Raw genomic sequence first — 18,202 nt, 5'->3', positions numbered from 1 at the left:
CTCTCCAGGTGCATGTGTGTGTGTGTGTGTGTGTACGTGCCTGGTTAGCGGGGTAGACAGACAGCCATCTCTCCAGGTGCGTGTGTGTGTGTGTGTGTGTGTGTGTGTGTACGTGCCTGGGTAGCGGGGTAGGTGTGTGTGTGTGTGTGTACGTGCCTGGGTAGCGGGGTAGGTGTGTGTGTGTGTGTGTACGTGCCTGGGTAGCGGGGTAGGTGTGTGTGTGTGTGTGTACGTGCCTGGGTAGCGGGGTAGGTGTGTGTGTGTGTGTGTACGTGCCTGGTTAGTGGGGTAGACAGACAGCCATCTCTCCAGGTGCGTGGCGTACAGTCCAGGGATGAGACAGCGGTTCTGCAGCGAGCGCAACTCGGCCGGCGCGCCTCGTCTCGCACTGATGACATCATAGAAGGTGAAGCGAAGGGCGGCGTGGTCCTCGTGGGCCCTCTGGTGCTGTGAGAGAGAAGGACAGTTTTCTTGAAAAACCCTATGTTTCTGTGTCAGTGGTTCTCAAACATTTTCATGTCAAGGACCCCCAAGATTATATGTAATTGGCCGCCGACCCCCGTCTGAAAATATGTATGTTGTTCCAGGAGGAACCCCTCAGAAGCAAAGATTTGAGTTAAAAACGTTTGCTCTGAAAGAATATATCTTCAAAGATTTGCGCCACATTTTCACGATTTTTCAAAAATAGCAGCCCTACAAGCTCGTCTATTTTTTGAAAAATCTGCTATTTTTCAATAGCTAAAGTACAAAAGCATCCCGAGTCCCTCCGATGCTGTGAGAGAGGGACTCGGGATGGGCTCAAACCAAGTGGAAGTGTGTAGGACGAGTGGCGAGGAGCTAGTTTCAAAAAGGGGGCCGGGCTGCATTCAAGACACTTGCCTTGTGTCCGACACCTGACTTGTGTCTGAACACAGCTTTGATGGATGTGTTCTGCCCCCCTCCCCCCCATCAAACAAAATGTTTGGTCAAACCATATGGGCGTCCATTGGAAATGCATTGGAGCGGCCATCAAACACAGACAAGACAAATCACAAGACAGGTGTCTTGAATTTGTGAATGCAGGCCAGTAAGGGCGCTCACCTCAGCAATGGATTATTATGGCGACGACGATCTAAGATGGACGATCCAGTGCTGTGCTAACAACATAGCTAGCTAACCGGCTAACGTAAGTAGCATTATGGCTCGATCGATCGAATGCACTATAAAAGCGTAATTGCCATTAATCAACGGCAATGGCGGTAAGCGTTAGTATCAAAATTAGGCTTCAATTGGCATTAATCAACGGAAATGGCGCTATAGGAGTTAAGGGTTTTATGGAAGATGCTTCTGGAACATATTGCTAGTTTGACCACTTCAATCTCTCATCTTTAAATAAAAGCTCAATTAAGAGCTGGGCTTGTCACGGCGACAGAGCTTTAAGAGCAACATGCTTGTCCAAATGTCTGAAATCAGTCACATGAGAGCTTTAATCCATAAAATCGGCTATTATTGGCGAAGAGATTTGATGTAGAGTGAAGGCGGGGGAGAAAAAAAAGCGTACCAAGTACAGTTGCAAGTCTCAGGTCTGTTATAGCACAGAAGAACCATTAGGTGGTTCATTCACAGCAGAATTACAGTATAATGGCCCTCATTTATCACAACATTAGCCGGCAAATTTACACTGAGGGAAATATTAACCCATTCTGGGCGGGAACCCCTTTTGGTGTTTTAAAGCATCATGTTATACTTTAGCTATTGAAAAATAGCAGACCTACAAGCTCGTAGCGCGGCACCGAGTGCCGCGCTACGAGCTTGTAGGTCTGCCATTTTAGAAAAATCGTGAAAACGTGGCACAAATCTTTGAATATATATTCTTTCAGAGCGAATGTTTTTAACTCAAATCTTTGCTTCTGGGGGGTTCCTGGAATAACATATTTTCAGATGGGGCTCGGTGGCCAATTACATATACTTTTTGGGGGGTCCTTGACATGAAATATGGAGCACAACTGATATAGAAAATTTCGACGTCAGGCCTAAATGGGTTAAACATTTATCAAAACATTTAAGCTGCACATTAAGACAGCGCCTTGCCACTGGTATAATGCATATTTAATTTCATCTGAATAATTTTGTGGTCCATGATTTCCCGCACCTTTCTACGTAGAGAGACATGTTGATGAATGAGGCCCATTAAGTTTCCGCTCCACGCTGTAAACGGCGGAACAATACACATGTATTCAACGCTGAGATAATAGCGCTGTGGGCGCTTGCTGTGATGGGTGAAGCACAGCACGGCTCGACGCAGGTGTCATGTCATCATCGCTAATTTGTACGTTTGTATGTAATAGGTTTGTGTGTACTGTAGGTGTGCGTGCGAGCGTGCGCGCGTGCGTGTGTGCATTAAGCCTCTCCAATTGATCCAAAATGCCGCAGCTCGCTTGGTCTTCAACCAGCTAAAATTCTCACATGTCTCCCCCCTTCTCCGCTCCCTCCATTGGCTCCCGGTCGCTGCCCACACTCTTGCACTATATAGTGTATATATATGCATAGTTTCACTATATAGATATTCCACTGTTAGCTGACGTATGATTCATGATGACTATTTTTATGTATATGATGTATTAACATGTTCTTGTTCTTGCTTACTGTAAATCGCTCTGGATTAAGAGCGTCTGTTAAATGCCTAAATCGTAAAGTGTGTGTGTGTGTGTGTGTGCGCGTGTGTACCTGGTACCAGCTGTAGGCCCTGTCGGAGGGGTTGATGAGCAGGGTGATGATCTTGGCTTTGGCCAGCAGGGCGGCGGCGCGCCGAGGGGCCTCCTCTGAGGGGAAGTAGTTTGCGCTCTTCTCAAACAGGAAGTCTGTGGTCACGTTGGAGGGCACGGGGAAAAACTCCATGTACCTGAAGAGAGAGAGAGAGAGAGAGAGACATTTACCCATTTAGACCTGAGCTTTTCTGAAAAACCCCATGTTTCTATGTCAGTCGTTCTCAAACATTTTCATGTCAAGAACCCCCAAAAATATATGTGATTGGCCGCCGACCCCCCATCTGAAAATATGTTGTTCCTGGGACTCCCCAGAAGCAAAGATTTGAGTTAAAAAAAGTTCACTGTGTCCATCAGTGCCCATACCCGAGGTGGGGTTGGCTAAAGGGCCTTTCTGTGTGGAGTTTGCATGTTCTCCCCGTGTCCCCTAGGGTAGGTACCCTCACAAAAAACATGCAGTAATCCTGGTCTCTAAACTACCTCCCCCTGGCCAGACGGGGCGCCTGATGGAGGGGAAAGGAACTGGTCGGAATAACGTGTTCCTTCCACGCGCTACGTCCGGCCAGGGAAATTCCCCCCTGTCAGGTGAAAAGAAGCAGCTTGGACTCCTCATGCATGGAAGGAGGCATGAGGTCAGTCCGCTGCCCCCCCAGGTTGGCAGAGGAAGTGTAGCGCCCAGGATTACATTAGATAATTCACACTGGGTGAAAAAACTGGGTTGCAAAATCGTGGGATAAAAATTATGAAAAAAAAAAAAAACGTTAACTGTGAAAGAATATATATTCAAAGATTTGCGCCGCATTTTCACGATTTTTCGAAAATAGCAGACCTACAAGCTTATACAATAAAAGGACCTCAATTCCTCCTACCAGTCGATTCCTTTGTGGTAGTTGTTGGTGTTGAAGAACTGCACCTCTTCGTAGGTCTTGGGACTGGGGAAGTTGCTGGAGACGGCAGGATGCATGAGGAGAAAGAGATAAAGTGCAGTTGTTCCTGGAAATGACAAAAAAAGACATCAGTCATTTTCCAGGTTAAGTGTGATTTGGGTCAGAGAGAGAGGAGGAGAAACTGTTTGGTCTGTGTGTTGGTTGGCACACACACGGGCACACGCTTAATCTCCTGATCCACGCTGGACCGTTCTCCTGCCAGGTCTCCTGGCAATCTGACGACAGCATCTGTACTCAGGACAAGATGTGTAAGTGTGTGTGTGCGTGCGTGTGTGTGCATGCGTGCGTGCGCGCGCGTGCATGCCTGATTGTGTGTGTTTCCGTTTCTGTGCGCGTGTGTGTGCAGTGCACGTGCATACAGTACACGTGTGTGTGTGCGTGTGCCTGTCTGTGTGTGTGTGTCATAGCCCCAGGGCTTCGCTACAAATTTGACACCAGTCGTCCCTGAGAGACTCCCGTGCTTGTCTTGCTCTCGTAAGGGTTATTCATACTCCAGTTTTAAGGTGATAAGGTGACCACCAAAACGGTGGTTGTTAGTAAAAAAAAACAAGAGAGATGATGTCATGTTGTAGTTTTCGGTGGTCAGCATCAGTGTTGTTTTTGGCGGCACATTTTGATTTTAGTTTTAGTCATAGTCTCTTGAATAGCTTCCATTTTAGTTTTAGTCACATTTTAAGTCACCTGGAATGTCTTAGTGTTAGTCTAGTTTTAGTCGACCAAATCAACTGTAGATTTAGTCGACTAAAATCTTATGACATTTAGTCGACTAAATCTACAGTTGATTTGGTCGACTAAATTGTATTTTTGCGACCCTTGATGCCGTCGTAATGACTGATTTTACACTTGCTGAAAATAGCCGATCTACAAGCTCACAACTTGTGATCGGCTATTTTCAGCATGCAACCTGAAGTGTAAAATGATCTCTTGTCCACTAGTCCCTTCCAAACATTTTAGTCTAGTTTTTATTTGTTGACGAAATTGTCAGTAAATTTAGTCTCAGTTTTAGTCATCATAGCTTAGTCTCCATTTAGTTTTCGTCAGTGGATAAAGGTAGTCGACGGACATTTTTCGTCTTAGTTTTAGTCGACGAAAACAACACTGGTCAGCATGTCACCAAAAATATGAGTATGAATATGCCTTCACATTTTCTAACTCTCGTTCCATAATGACTCCATGGATGGATTTGGTTTTTACGTCCGGGAGAGGAACCCGTTGTGACCGCGTGGCCTTGCCGACGTCGACCCCAGGCAGGGTTCGAACCCACAACCTTCCACATGAAAGACATATAGGGTATAGGCTCTAAGTAGGGGTGTAACGATATAGTAACTGCATCGAAAAATCTATCTTAAATTTCAAGAATCGAAGTATATCGAAATTAAAACGGCAACATTGACTATGTATAGCATCGTATCGTTTTGCAATGCAAATGCAAATGCAAATACTTTCCCCGATACCAATAAAGTATCCCCGATACTTTATTGGTATCGGGGAAAGTATCAGATCGGCCCTCATTTGGTCATATCGGGTCATATCGGTATCGGCGAATATGCCAGTCTAACCACAGGTCATAGGGGTAAGGGGTTGACACTATGGCAGGTAAATAAAATGTTGGTGGGCATGTGGAGTTTGCTTTGGAGTTGCCCAAACTGCAAGTGCACATTTGAGTGAGGAGCTTGCTATAAACACAACACGAGATATATAGGCTAGATAGCTTTTTTTATTATTATATATATTATTCTCTGGTATCGGTATTCAGTATCGGAATCGGATCGGAAAGGAAAAAAGTGTATCAGGACATCCCTAACGCAAATGATCGGTATCGAATCATTTTGCAATACAAATAATCGATTGTATCGAGGGGTTTAAAATAATGTCAATGTATTTTAAATGGTTACTGTATCGATTTCAAATCATTGAATCGTATCGTATCGTGTCGCCATAATGAACCAATATCGTCCATGTATCGTCAACCATGTATCGTGATAAGTATCGTATCACTGCTAACCACGACACTAGGGCGGCAATATGCTCGTTCTTGGGCTGCTGTCCTCGCTATAGAATGACCAGGTAGATAACAATGAAACCTGGACAATTAAACAACAGCACTGACGACGACAAAAGATCTTCACACCACCTCTAAAAGCCACAACAAACCAGTAGCAATTACAAGGGCAAGAGCGGCCGCGGGGCCACACTCGATGCAATCTGAAGATAATTGAGATAGTCTAATTGTTGCTCACGGTCGGGACGACGACCTCGAAATGAATGCCGTAGAGAGAGAGAGAGAGAGAGAGAGAGAGAGAGAGAGAGAGAGAGAGAGAGAGAGAGGGGGGTAAATAGTACTTTATGTGTACATTATTCCCCTCCCCTCTCACAGCCCTGCAGAAGGGAGGAATTCAATATTTGCTTTCATCTGGTCCATCTCGAGAGAATTTCCTTTCAGCATGTGTGTCTGTCTGTGTGCATGCACATGCGTTGCAAAACAAAATGTAAGTGTACCCCCTCACATGGTAGGTGTTTTCTGTGGGCCTATATATGACCATGCAATTAAACCCACCTGTTTTCTGTGGGCCTATGACCATGCAATTAAACCCACCTGTTTTCTGTGGGCCTACTATATGACTATGCAATTAAACCCACCTGTTTTCTGTGGGCCTATATATGACCATGCAATTAAACCCACCTGTTTTCTGTGGGCCTATGACCATGCAATTAAACCCACCTGTTTTCTGTGGGCCTATATATGACCATGCAATTAAACCCACCTGTTTTCTGTGGGCCTATGACCATGCAATTAAACCCACCCGTTTTCTGTGGGCCTACTATGACCATGCAATTAAACCCACCCGTTTTCTGTGGGCCTACTATGACCATGCAATTAAACCCACCCGTTTTCTGTGGGCCTAGTATGACCATCCAATTAAACCCACCTGTTTTCTCATTTTCTGTGGGCCTATATATGACTATGCAATTAAACCCACCTGTTTTCTGTGGGCCTACTATACGGCTATGCAATTAAACCCACCTGTTTTCTGTGGGTATACGACTATGCAATTAAACCCACCTGTTTTTTGTGGGCCTACTATACAACTATGCAATTAAACCCACCTGTTTTCTGTGGGCCTACTATACGGCTATGCAATTAAACCCACCTGTTTTCTGTGGGCCTACTATACGGCTATGCAATTAAACCCACCTGTTTTCTGTGGGCCTACTATACGACTATGCAATTAAACCCACCTGTTTTCTGTGGGCCTACTATACAACTATGCAATTAAACCCACCTGTTTTCTGTGGGCCTATGGCCATGCAATTAAACCCACCTGTTTTCTGTGGGCCTACTATATGACTATGCAATTAAACCCACCTGTTTTCTGTGGGCCTACTATACGACCATGCAATTAAACCCACCTGTTTTCCATGGGCCTACTATACGACCATGCAATTAAACCCACCTGTTTTCCGTGGGCCTATATATGACCATGCAATTAAACCCACCTGTTTTCCGTGGGCCTATATATGACCATGCAATTAAACCCACCTGTTTTCCGTGGGCCTAAATATGACCATGCAATTAAACCCACCTGTTTTCTGTGGGCCTATGACTATGCAATTAAACCCACTTGTTTTCTGTGGGCCTACTATACGACCATGCAATTAAACCCACCTGTTTTCTGTGGGCCTACTATGACCATGCAATTAAACCCACCTGTTTTCTGTGGGCCTATATATGTAGCCTGGCTAATAAGCCAGACTAATATCACACAACACTGTCGCGGTATATCAGTCTGGGCTGGCTCCACTTGGATTTCATTTCCCGGGGAACATTTTCTCTTTGACGCAATTGGTCAGAGCTACTGTCAGTCAAAGGTCTCAAGCATTGAACGTCACTGTACCAAAGCCCGCCCATATTGCATACCGTGTCCCGATTGGTCCGACCTGTTCTCTGCTGTAGGAAAGAGGCGTGCTACTGAGCCTCGCCAGACCGTAATCCGCTGGTAGGCAACTTTTTTTTGCCAACGGCTGATTCGGTCTGGTTTATTAACCAGGCTACTATATATGACCATGCAATTAAACCCACCTGTTTTCTGTGGGCCTATGACCATGAATTTGGGCAGCCTGTCACATGTCTTCTCCTTAGACCAGATGTCTTTATGCCTTTTGTCATCGCACGGATTCTACAGCAGGAAGGACAAACAACAGCGGTTGAAGATGGATGGATGGATGGACTGTGTTACTCATGTAATGCATTAATTAGCCCAATTAAACACTGAGTGTAACGTACACACACCACAGACACAGACAGTGGCGTGCACAGACATTTAGAGGGGCAGCGCGTGGAACCGGCCGGTTGCCTGAATAGTGTGAGATTTATAGATTTTGGGGCATACATAATGTAATGAAGCAGATCTTTTTTATCAAGAATTGATCAATGTCACCAGGGTCCACATACATACTGTGCCCTTTTTTTCCAAAAGGGCACAGTATGTGCCCTTTTTTTCAAGTGCACGCCACTGTGGACACAGACATACCTGCCACAGCGGGTGCCTCTGCTCGGGAAAGAGCTGGAAGTACTTGTGAGCCAGCTGGAGTGGCGGGAGCGTGTGGAGGTTCAGGTTGGTCCACGTGCGCAGGAACGAGGCCAGGTGCACGAACGTGTAGAGGCCCAGGCGGTCGTTGCCGTAGTTCGACAGGTGCGTCATGAAAATACTGATCTGGAGTGGAAAGAAGACAAAAGAAATGTACAGAGAGGAGATTAAAATCGCGTGGATGGATCCCCCCGGCATCCCCCGCGAACGCTTGTATGTGTGTGTGTACGTGTGCACGTTTTCTGTCTGACACAAGCCACATACAGTACACAGCTAGCACATAGACATGTGCTAACACGCGTGCGCACGCACACGCACACACACGCGCACGCACGCACACACAGATGTGACAGAGCACTGTTGGTGCAGTCTCGGGGATTCCATAACACGATATGCAACAAAGGTCATTATGGAGCCCTGCGTATCTCAAAATCACACAGCTGCTATGACAGGAATAGTGGCATGCTATTATGCAAATTGTCCAATCATTGTTATTGACACTTATTACATCTTTATTTCTTATTTTCATTTTATTATAGAATGATTGTACATACAGCTGTTTTAGTTTTCGTCGGATCTCAGGATGAGTGGCTTTTCTCATGGCTAAAGCTAACGGGGATGCTGATAAACAAATATAGCAGCAAGCAGCGATACGACGGGGCCAAGCAATAAGAAAAAAAATCACACCCGTTTGAACTGAGCGGTCACCCAGCGGTATTGCAGCTGTTCGTACCCCGAACAGGCCGCAAACAGACTCGCACATTGTGCGTATTGCATATAGTCTTTTTCTTATTGCTGCATTCTTTGGCCCCTCATATCGCTGCTTGCAGCTATATTAAAAAAATAATATGAATACTCCCAATTTGTTTTTGTCTATAAAAGGTCAGAGGTCAAAAGTCAGAACACAAAAGTTGTTCGTTCATGAGGAGACGTATATGTCTATCGAAGTTGTATTGCTGTCGGTCAAACGGTTCATGAGCTATGCCTGTTCAAAGTTTGCATTTTCAATTGAGTGCTATAGCGCCACCCTTTGGCCAATGGTCGTGGGCTTCGCGTCCTCACCGTTTGGCATGGCCCTCTACCATGTTGCCAAGTTTAAAAAAAAAAAATAGCAGCCAGAACTTGTGGCAGAAGAAGAAAAAAAACTGACAAAAACCTTAATAAACATTTTCACAGAGTGTCACAGTCATGCAATACTATATGAATTAGGCTAAGCAGACAATTCTCTCTCGGCAGTTCGTTTGTGTCTCTGGATATTGGATTGTAGAACAAACCGTTTGTATGATTCCACTGGAAGGCAAAGCATTTTTAAACCGAGTGAGAAACGAGGATGTAAAGATGCCGAGATGTCTTCAGCACGGTGATCGGTGATGAATGTACATTCATGTGTGTACACTCTTTTATGACAATTGACCAATTCACTTTAGCGTCGTCTCGTGCATAAAGACGTTGAGTTGCACATTCTAAAGAACAAATTGCATCATGAAAACGCCACAGCTGGAACACTCATCATCTACACCCGGCCCATTTAACAGCAACGGTGTAATGCTCCCCGCGTCCACTAGGTGACAGCAGAGACGCAGCTGCATGCAGAAGTACAAGTGTGTTCTGAATGGTGTGTGTGTGTACACACACACACGCATGAGCGTGTCCGAGGGAGTGCACGTGTGTCTGTGGAGGAGAGAGGAATGAGGGTGAGAAGGAGTGATATAGAGTGTGTTCGTTCTGGGCCATCTCACCATGCATCAGTGCTTTTATAGGCTGATCAAAGAGACAAGCTAAGATAGCTACACACGCTGCGCACACGCTGAGCGTGCGCACGCACGCACGCACGCACGCACGAGCGCACGCATGAACCTTCTGCAACTGCAGGGAACTCGGAGAGTCTGGATGAAATGTTAACATCAGCCATTAAGATATGAATTATTTGGTGTGTGCGTGTGTGTGTGTGCATGAATGCACGTGCAGTTATGTGTATGCTCAGTATATTCTCTGTCTGACACATGCACTAGCAATACACACACACACACACACACACACACACACACACACACACACACACACACACACACACACACACACACACACACACACACACACAAGCAATACACAGTGCACCCACACCCATATACACACACACACACACGTATATACACACACACGCACACGCGCGCACACACACACACACCTCCCTGTTACAGAGCGCTGTTGAGTCTCCTGTTTAACGCTGAAGGTTGCCGCAGATAGGAAGCGACGCCGTTTGATGGATCAGCGTCCGGCCGACCCAGAAAGCCCCCCGGCATACTGATCATCTCTGGGTATCCTGATAGGGGCCGTGTGCGTGTGCGTGCGCGTGTGTGTGTGTGTGTGTGTGTGTGTGTGTGCGTGTGCGTGTGTGCGTGCGTGCGTGAGTGTGCGTGCGTGTGTGCACGCGTGACATAGACGTATCACTATATATGCATAGTTTCATTATATAGATATTCCACCGTTACGTTCTTAGCTTATACGTATGATTTATGATAACTATATTTTGTATGTATTTGATGTATTGCCATGTTTTTGTTCTTGCTTAATGTAAGTCGCTCTGGATTAAGAGCGTCTGCTAAAAGCCGAAATTGTAAATTGTGTTTTGCAACAAAAAAAACACCTGGACCTCTTTTGGTGGGGACGTAACAACTACAAATAAAAGGTAAGAAAGCCTTCTAGCATGGAATTCTCCTTTAACCCATTTTGACCTGAGATCAGATTCTAAACATGTCTTCTAAATACTGACAGTTTTCTGAAAAATCTATGTTTCTATGTCAGTCGTTCTTTGATTTTTCAAAAATAGCAGACCTACAAGCTCGTAGCGCGCCACTCGGTGGCGCGCTATGAGCTTGTAGATCTGCTATTTTTCAATAGCTAAAGCATAACATAATGCTAACCCAAAATGGGTTCATGTAAATCGTTCTGGATTAAGAGTGTCTGCTAAATGCCGAAATTGTAAATTGTGTTTTGCAACAAAAAAAACACCTGGACCTCTTTGGTGGGGACGTAACAACTACAAAAAAAGGTAAGAAAGCCTTCTAGCATGGAATTCTCCTTTAACGCATTTAGGCCTGACCTCAAAATTAAAAAAAAAATCTTCTAAATCCTCCAGTTTTCGGAAATAAATATTTTCACGATTTTTCAAAAATAGCAGACCTACAAGCTCGTAGCGCGCCACTCGGTGGCGCGCTACGAGCTTGTAGATCTGATATTTTTCAATAGCTAAAGCATAACATAATGCTAACACCAAAAGGGGTTCCCGCCCAAAATGGGTTAAATCACCAAAAAGGTGTTCCCGTACAGAATGGGACAAACTAGGCGTCATGCTTGATCAGAATCTGACTCGACTTTGTAACAGAAAGGGCCAAAAAAGCAATATAGAAAATGAAAACCCTCTCACGGAAACAAGAGGAGAAGTGGAAATACTACTTGACAATTAATGAGACTTAATGTACGGTAGGTTAGGTGGTACAGTGTTTCGCTGATACCACCACATTTATCCCATTCTGGGCGGGAACCCCCTGTTGGTGTTTTTTTTAAAGCATTATGTTATACTTTAGCTATTAAAAAATAGCAGATCTACAAGCTCATAGCGCGGCACCGAGAGATCTGTAGATCTGCTGTTTTAGAAAAATCACGAAAATGTGGCACAAGTCTTTGAATATAATTATATTCTTTCAGAGCGAACGTTTTTAACTCAAACCTTTGCTTCTGGAGGGGAGGGTCCCTGGAACTACATATTTTCAGATGGGGGTCGGCGGCCAATTTTTGGGGTCCTTGACATGAAACAGTTTGAGAACCACTGAGATAGAAACATAGGGGTTTTTCAGAAAACTCTCGTGATTTAGAAGACATTGTATAGAATCTATAGCCTCGGCGCTAAATGGGTTAACGTGTAGCATTTATGTTGTGATATATTCTTCATGACATACAGTTACAGTTACTGCCTGAGGGGGGAAAGAAGCACGGCGCAAACAATGAAATACTACTATGGCGCCCGGCGGCGTTTCTCTCCTTCCCTTTATGATTTCTCTCCCCCCCCCCCTTTTCTTCTTTTGTATAAAGCACTTTGTGGCGGCGTTTTGATAAGGGCTATCGTGTCAATAAATAATACACAATATATATTATATATATTCAGTATAGCTATTATTGTTCTCATTATCCCATTTTGGGCGGGAACCCCCTTTTGGTGTTTTAAGCATTATGTTATACTTTAGCTATTGGAAAATAGCAGATATACAAGCTCGTAGCGCGGCACTCGTAGGGCTGCTATTTTTGAAAAATCATGAAAATGTGCCTCAAGTCTTTGAATATATATTCTTTCAGAGTTTCAGTTTTTAACTCAAATCTTTGCTTCTGCTCCTGGAACAACATATTTTCAAATGGGGGGGTCGGCGGCCAATTACATATACTTTTTGGGGTCCTTGACATGAAATATTGAGAGCCACTGATATAGAAACATGAGGTTTTTCAGAAAATTTAAAAAAATACATTTTTTTAAATGTTTACGTCAGACCTAAATGGGTTATGGGCGGAGGAGGACAATGGGGAAACGCTACAAAAACCCCCTTTGGGAAAACCTCTGTGTTTTCCCCCCCAAGTGCTTTGAAGAGGGAAGAGGAAAGCAGGCAGGGTGATCACAGAGTGATTTATGTTCCCTTCAAAGCACTGAGTCCATATCCTATGACGCCCGAGTCACACTGAAATCAAAAACACCTTTTATTTTTTTCAGGGAGGGGGTCGCTTTGCAGGTGTGCGTGCGCGCACACACACACACAGTCACACACACACAGTCACACACATGCGTGCGTGTACTATATGCTTGTGCAGCCGTGCATGCACGTCCAGTGTGTCCATGCATGTGTGTGTGTGTGTGTGAGAGAGAGATAGAGAGAGAGAGAGAGAGAGAGAGAGAGAGAGAGAGAGAGAGAGAGAGAGAGAGAGAGAGAGAGAGTTATAATAGAGGAGGTGGAGGCAGTCGTGGTACCTAACAAGTGGAAAGGTCAGATTCATTTGTAACTGATCTACGAGTATAGTTTATATATGTAAGGAGAGAGAGAGAGAGAGAGAGAGAGAGAGAGAGAGAGAGAGAAGGGCGAGGGAACTCATTCACCTCCGTCCACACCTCAATCTTAGTTGTTTTCTTGCAGCAAGGCCAGTCTGGCAGATTAATGTGCACACACAAACACACACATACACACACACACGCACGCACGCACGCACGCACGCACGCACGCACGCACGCACGCACGCACGCACGCACGCACCGTGACGCACGCACGCACAGTTCTCTAGACCTCGATCGGCTTTCCCTCGCGATGCAAACAAACAGCGGAGGAGGAGATCATAGTTGCTACGGCATCAATTTACTGGTTACCAAAATGAAGAGCTCTGCCTGTGCACAGTGTGCACGTGACACATTGCCTGTGCACGTGACGCACTGCCTGTGCACGTGACGCATTGCCTGTGTGCACGTGACGCATTGCCTGTGTGCACGTGACACATTGCCTGTGCACGTGCCACATTGCCTGTGTGCACGTGACACATTGCCTGTGCACGTGCCACATTGCCTGTGTGCACGTGACACATTGCCTGTGCACGTGCCACATTGCCTGTGTGCACGTGACACATTGCCTGTGCACGTGCCACATTGCCTGTGTGCACGTGACGCATTGCCTGTGTGCACGTGACACATTGCCTGTGCACGTGCCACATTGCCTGTGTGCACGTGACGCATTGCCTGTGTGCACGTGACACATTGCCTGTGCACGTGCCACATTGCCTGTGTGCACGTGACGCATTGCCTGTGTGCACGTGACACATTGCCTGTGCACGTGCCACATTGCCTGTGTGCACGTGACACATTGCCTGTGCACGTGCCACATTGCCTGTGTGCACGTGACACATTGCCTGTGCACGTGCCACATTGCCTGTGTGCACGTGACACATTGCCTGTGCACGTGCCACATTGCCTGTGTGCACGTGACGCATTGCCTGTGTGCACGTGACACATTGCCTGTGCACGTGCCACATTGCCTGTGTGCACGTGACACATTGCCCAGGTGTTTGCAGCCAGTGTTGATTCCGTCGACTAAAAACTAAGATGAAAAATGTTCGCCGATTACCTTTTTCTTTTACTAACAAAAACTAAATGGAAACTGAACGAAAACTAAAGCTGTGATGACTCAAACTAAGACTAAATATACTGACAATTTCGTCAACAAATAAAAACTAGACTAAAATGGTATAGGAAGGGACTAGTGGACGAGAGATCCAGTATAAGTCATTTTACGGCGCGACGCGTTGGGATCTTGTAGATCTGCTATTTTGTGTGTAAAAAGTGTCAAATCAGCCATTACGACGGCATCAAGGCCCGCCAAAATACATTTTAGTCCACTAAACCAACTGCAGATTTAGTCGACTAAAATCTTATGACATTTTAGTCGACTAAAACTAAAATAGAAATTTGCTGCCATGCAAAAACAACACTGTCTTGTGGTGAAACAGCCGTTTCTCTCCACGCCGTAGCACTGACTGGGTCGTGAAAGAGAATAATAAATATCATGGGTAAACACCTCGACCTCACTTTTATTAATCTTGCCGAAACGCCTATTTCTTTATTTATAAGTTCATCTATTCATTAGGTATATCGCAGTCTGTTTCTCTGCCCCATCAATCTCCCCGTCTCTCTCTCTCTCTCTCTCTCTCTCTCTCTCTCTGCTGCAACGAAACGAAATGTCAGTTAATTTTCTTCCTCTCCAATCTAGCGTTGCCCTAGATGCTCTGATGAAGCATGTCGCTTCGACATGAGGCAATGTCTCCTCCAAATTCTACAGAAACACTCTCTCTCACACGCACGCACACGTGCACGCGCACGCACACGCACACGCACACGCACACACACACACACAACACACACAACACACACAACACACACACACACACACACACACACACACACACACACACACCTGATCTCCTCGTCGTACCCGACTCCAACATGATAGCTTAACAACCCCTTTTGACCCGAGATCAGATTCTAAAAATGTCTTCTACATCCTGACAGTTTTCTGAAAAAGCTATGTTTCTATGTCAGTCGTTCTTCGATTTTACATTTTTAGCAGACCTACAAGCTCGTAGCGCTCCACTCGGTGGCGCGCTATGAGCTTGTAGATCTGCTATTTTTCAATAGCTAAAGCATAACATAATGCTAACACCAAAAGGGGTTCCCGCCCCAAAAGGGGTTTTAAAACAGCGAGCTCACAACCTGTGATGCTGCTCCGTCCGTCTCTGTATAGCACTGTGTCTGCCCGGTGGGGGTATAAGGAGATCAAGGCAGGACATGTTTGAGCGCTTTTTCCACACAAAAAAGTACAGGAAAGGGGTTTTCTGCTGTGTGGGTCTTGGATACTTTTTTTTTTTTTACAAGCTTTTGCCACAAACGGTACAACCGAAGGGTCTCTTAGCTTCTCACACACACACACACACACACACACACACACACACACACACACACACACACACCCCCCCCCCCCTGGTCTGCTTTGAGGCAGGATTCCAGAGAAGGAGGGAAGATTATAAACCTCATGATATCAGCTCTGTGGAAGTGGGCCGGCAAACTGTGTTCTTCTGCACCGGACTATAGTGAAGAAACACGGGGAAGGGTTGCCGACCGTATATCATTAGAGAAGTCGACGGGTGGCTCTTCCGAGAGAGATGTTGCGCTCTCATTAGAAGGCGGATGGGTGTAAATGCCATATATATATATATATATATATATGAATGTCCATCTATCTATTCATCTATCCGTCTGTCTGTCTCTCTCTCTGAGTTATTCCTTCTCCACGGCCCATGCGTGTCTGCCCTGCCTCCGGTGTTAATTTCTGCCTCTCGCCCTGCCATAGGAGAGTATCAGAGGGTGGCCCATTTCCCATCTCGGACCACTTAGTTCCACATATATTTCTCTGTGATTGAATTGTTATTGGTGCTAAACATAAGCCTAGCCCCACTCTCTCTCCCCATCCACCATGTCCCCCGCCCCTCTCTCTCTCCCTCTCTCTCTCTCTCTCTCTGGTGGATAATTGAAAGCTGAACATCAATACAGCAAATGATGTCAGTTCAATTTGTTCTGCCTGCTCTAGCCCGTTTTGACCCGGGAACGATTCTATATAAATGTCTTCTAAATCCTGACAGTTTTCTGGAAAAAAAGCTATGTTTCTATGTCAGTCGTTTTTTTTAAAAATAGCAGACCTACAAGCTCGCAGCGCGCCACTCGGTGGCGCGCTGCGAGCTTGTAGATCTGCTATTTTTCAATAGCTAAAGCATAGCATAATGCTAACGCCAAAAGGGGTTCCCGCCCAAAATGGGCTAGTCAACGTCTACTGCATCGCTCTCCCTCTCTTCCATTCCACTGTGTTTCATTGCTTTCCTCTCTAATTTGCCCCCCTTTTTTGGAGTATGGGTTGGTTTGCCTCACTCTCTCTCTCTCTCTCTCTGTGTGTGTGTGTGTGTGTGTGTGTGTGTGTGTGTGTGTGTGTGTGTGTGTGTGTGTGTGTGTGTGTGTGTGTGTGTGTGTGTGTGTGTGTGTGTGTGTGTGTGTGTGTGTGTGTGTGTGTGTGTTGCCGGCATGTGTTGATGAGCTGCCAAAGCCTTCATTACAAATCAGCAGGAGTTCAGTGAGATGCAATGAAGGAGTGGAAATAAAGTGCTAGGAAATACACGCGCGCACACACACACACACGCGCGCACACACACACACGCGCGCCTGCATGCGCACACACACACACCCGCTCGCGCGCGTGTACGCACACACCCACACGTGACACACCCACGGCACGCTGATATAAATGAGAGGAGTGGAACTAATATCCATTTCAATTCCATCTTTAATGGATTCAGACTCGGGGTCCATATCAAGTTAAAATAACAAATCACAAGAAAAGAAAAGGAAAAGAAAAGAAAAGGAAAAAACAAAGTCAGGAAAAACAAAGACAGTCCACATGAGATGACCAGTGCTGGAAAAAAGTACTCAATTGTTTTACTTAGGAAAAGTACCAATACTGCAATTTAGAACTGTACTAAAAGTACAAAAGTATCAGCATCAAAATGTACTTAAAGCACTAAAAATAAAAGTATTCATTGTGCAGAATGTCCCATTTCACAAGTTCAAAATGCCGAAATGTATAGGGTTGAAGTGGTTAATGTATGTTTTCTAATCAAAATTAAAATCGCCAAAGTAACTAGTAACTAAAGTTTTCAAATGATTGTAGTGAAGTAAAAGTACACATTTTGCCTCTGAGATGTAGTGGAGTAGAAGTAAAAGTACTTAAGTTACGTACGGAGGCTGTCGCGTCCAGCCGTACCACTGTCTCCACGTGGTCAGAGCCCATTTCCGTTTTTTCATGTCATGTGAAAGCAGGGAATCATAGCTTCAAAATGACATATTGGTTGTTCAGTTTGACCCACCAGTTTAGGAGATATGGCTTATAGAGTAATGTCTTGCAGAGAAACAGCGAGTTGAGAAAACGTGTCAGCTCTGACACTTATTTCAGACATGCTCTAGTACAGGGGGGGGGGGGGGGGGGGGGGGGTTGCAACTAAATGGCTGGAAAAGAGAAATTAAGAGTTTACAAGGTCCACATAGTACATGCATAAACTTTCCTTAATGATTATTAATGAGTATTATGAGTATTTATTCATGATGTATTTTCACTATTATTATGGTTATTGTAGCGGGCAATTTGTATTGGGGGTGGGGAGGGGGGCGGGGCGGGGGTCAAAGCATTTCTGGGGGTCCCCGGATCAAAACGTTAAGAACCCCTGCTCTAGTATGTGAAGAGTCTGCCTGTGCTATTAACTCATTTTTGGAAAAGCTGGTGAAAAGCTGGAATTTGCG

The 18,202-nt window shown here is 45.3% G+C and overlaps 1 protein-coding gene across 1 annotated transcript in view; it reads right to left on the bottom strand.

The window, feature by feature from the left end:
- LOC306922123 (bifunctional heparan sulfate N-deacetylase/N-sulfotransferase 4-like) overlaps nucleotides 1–18,202 on the bottom strand; it is a gene marked incomplete at its 5' end in the record, with an annotated part of 66,169 nt that overhangs the window by 10,321 nt on the left and 37,646 nt on the right. Inside the window, 5 exons of the mRNA XM_079499519.1 lie at nucleotides 277–447; nucleotides 2,707–2,881; nucleotides 3,614–3,737; nucleotides 7,773–7,869; nucleotides 8,224–8,406. Coding sequence (XP_079355645.1) covers nucleotides 277–447; nucleotides 2,707–2,881; nucleotides 3,614–3,737; nucleotides 7,773–7,869; nucleotides 8,224–8,406 — 750 coding nt within the window. The remainder of the gene's footprint in view (nucleotides 1–276; nucleotides 448–2,706; nucleotides 2,882–3,613; nucleotides 3,738–7,772; nucleotides 7,870–8,223; nucleotides 8,407–18,202) is intronic.

Source organism: Electrona antarctica, assembly GCF_951216825.1.
Source record: "Electrona antarctica genome assembly, chromosome: 4".
Lineage (NCBI taxonomy): Eukaryota > Metazoa > Chordata > Actinopteri > Myctophiformes > Myctophidae > Electrona > Electrona antarctica.
The sequence above is the reverse complement of the archived record's forward strand: the minus strand, read 5'-3'. Positions and strand labels throughout refer to the sequence as shown.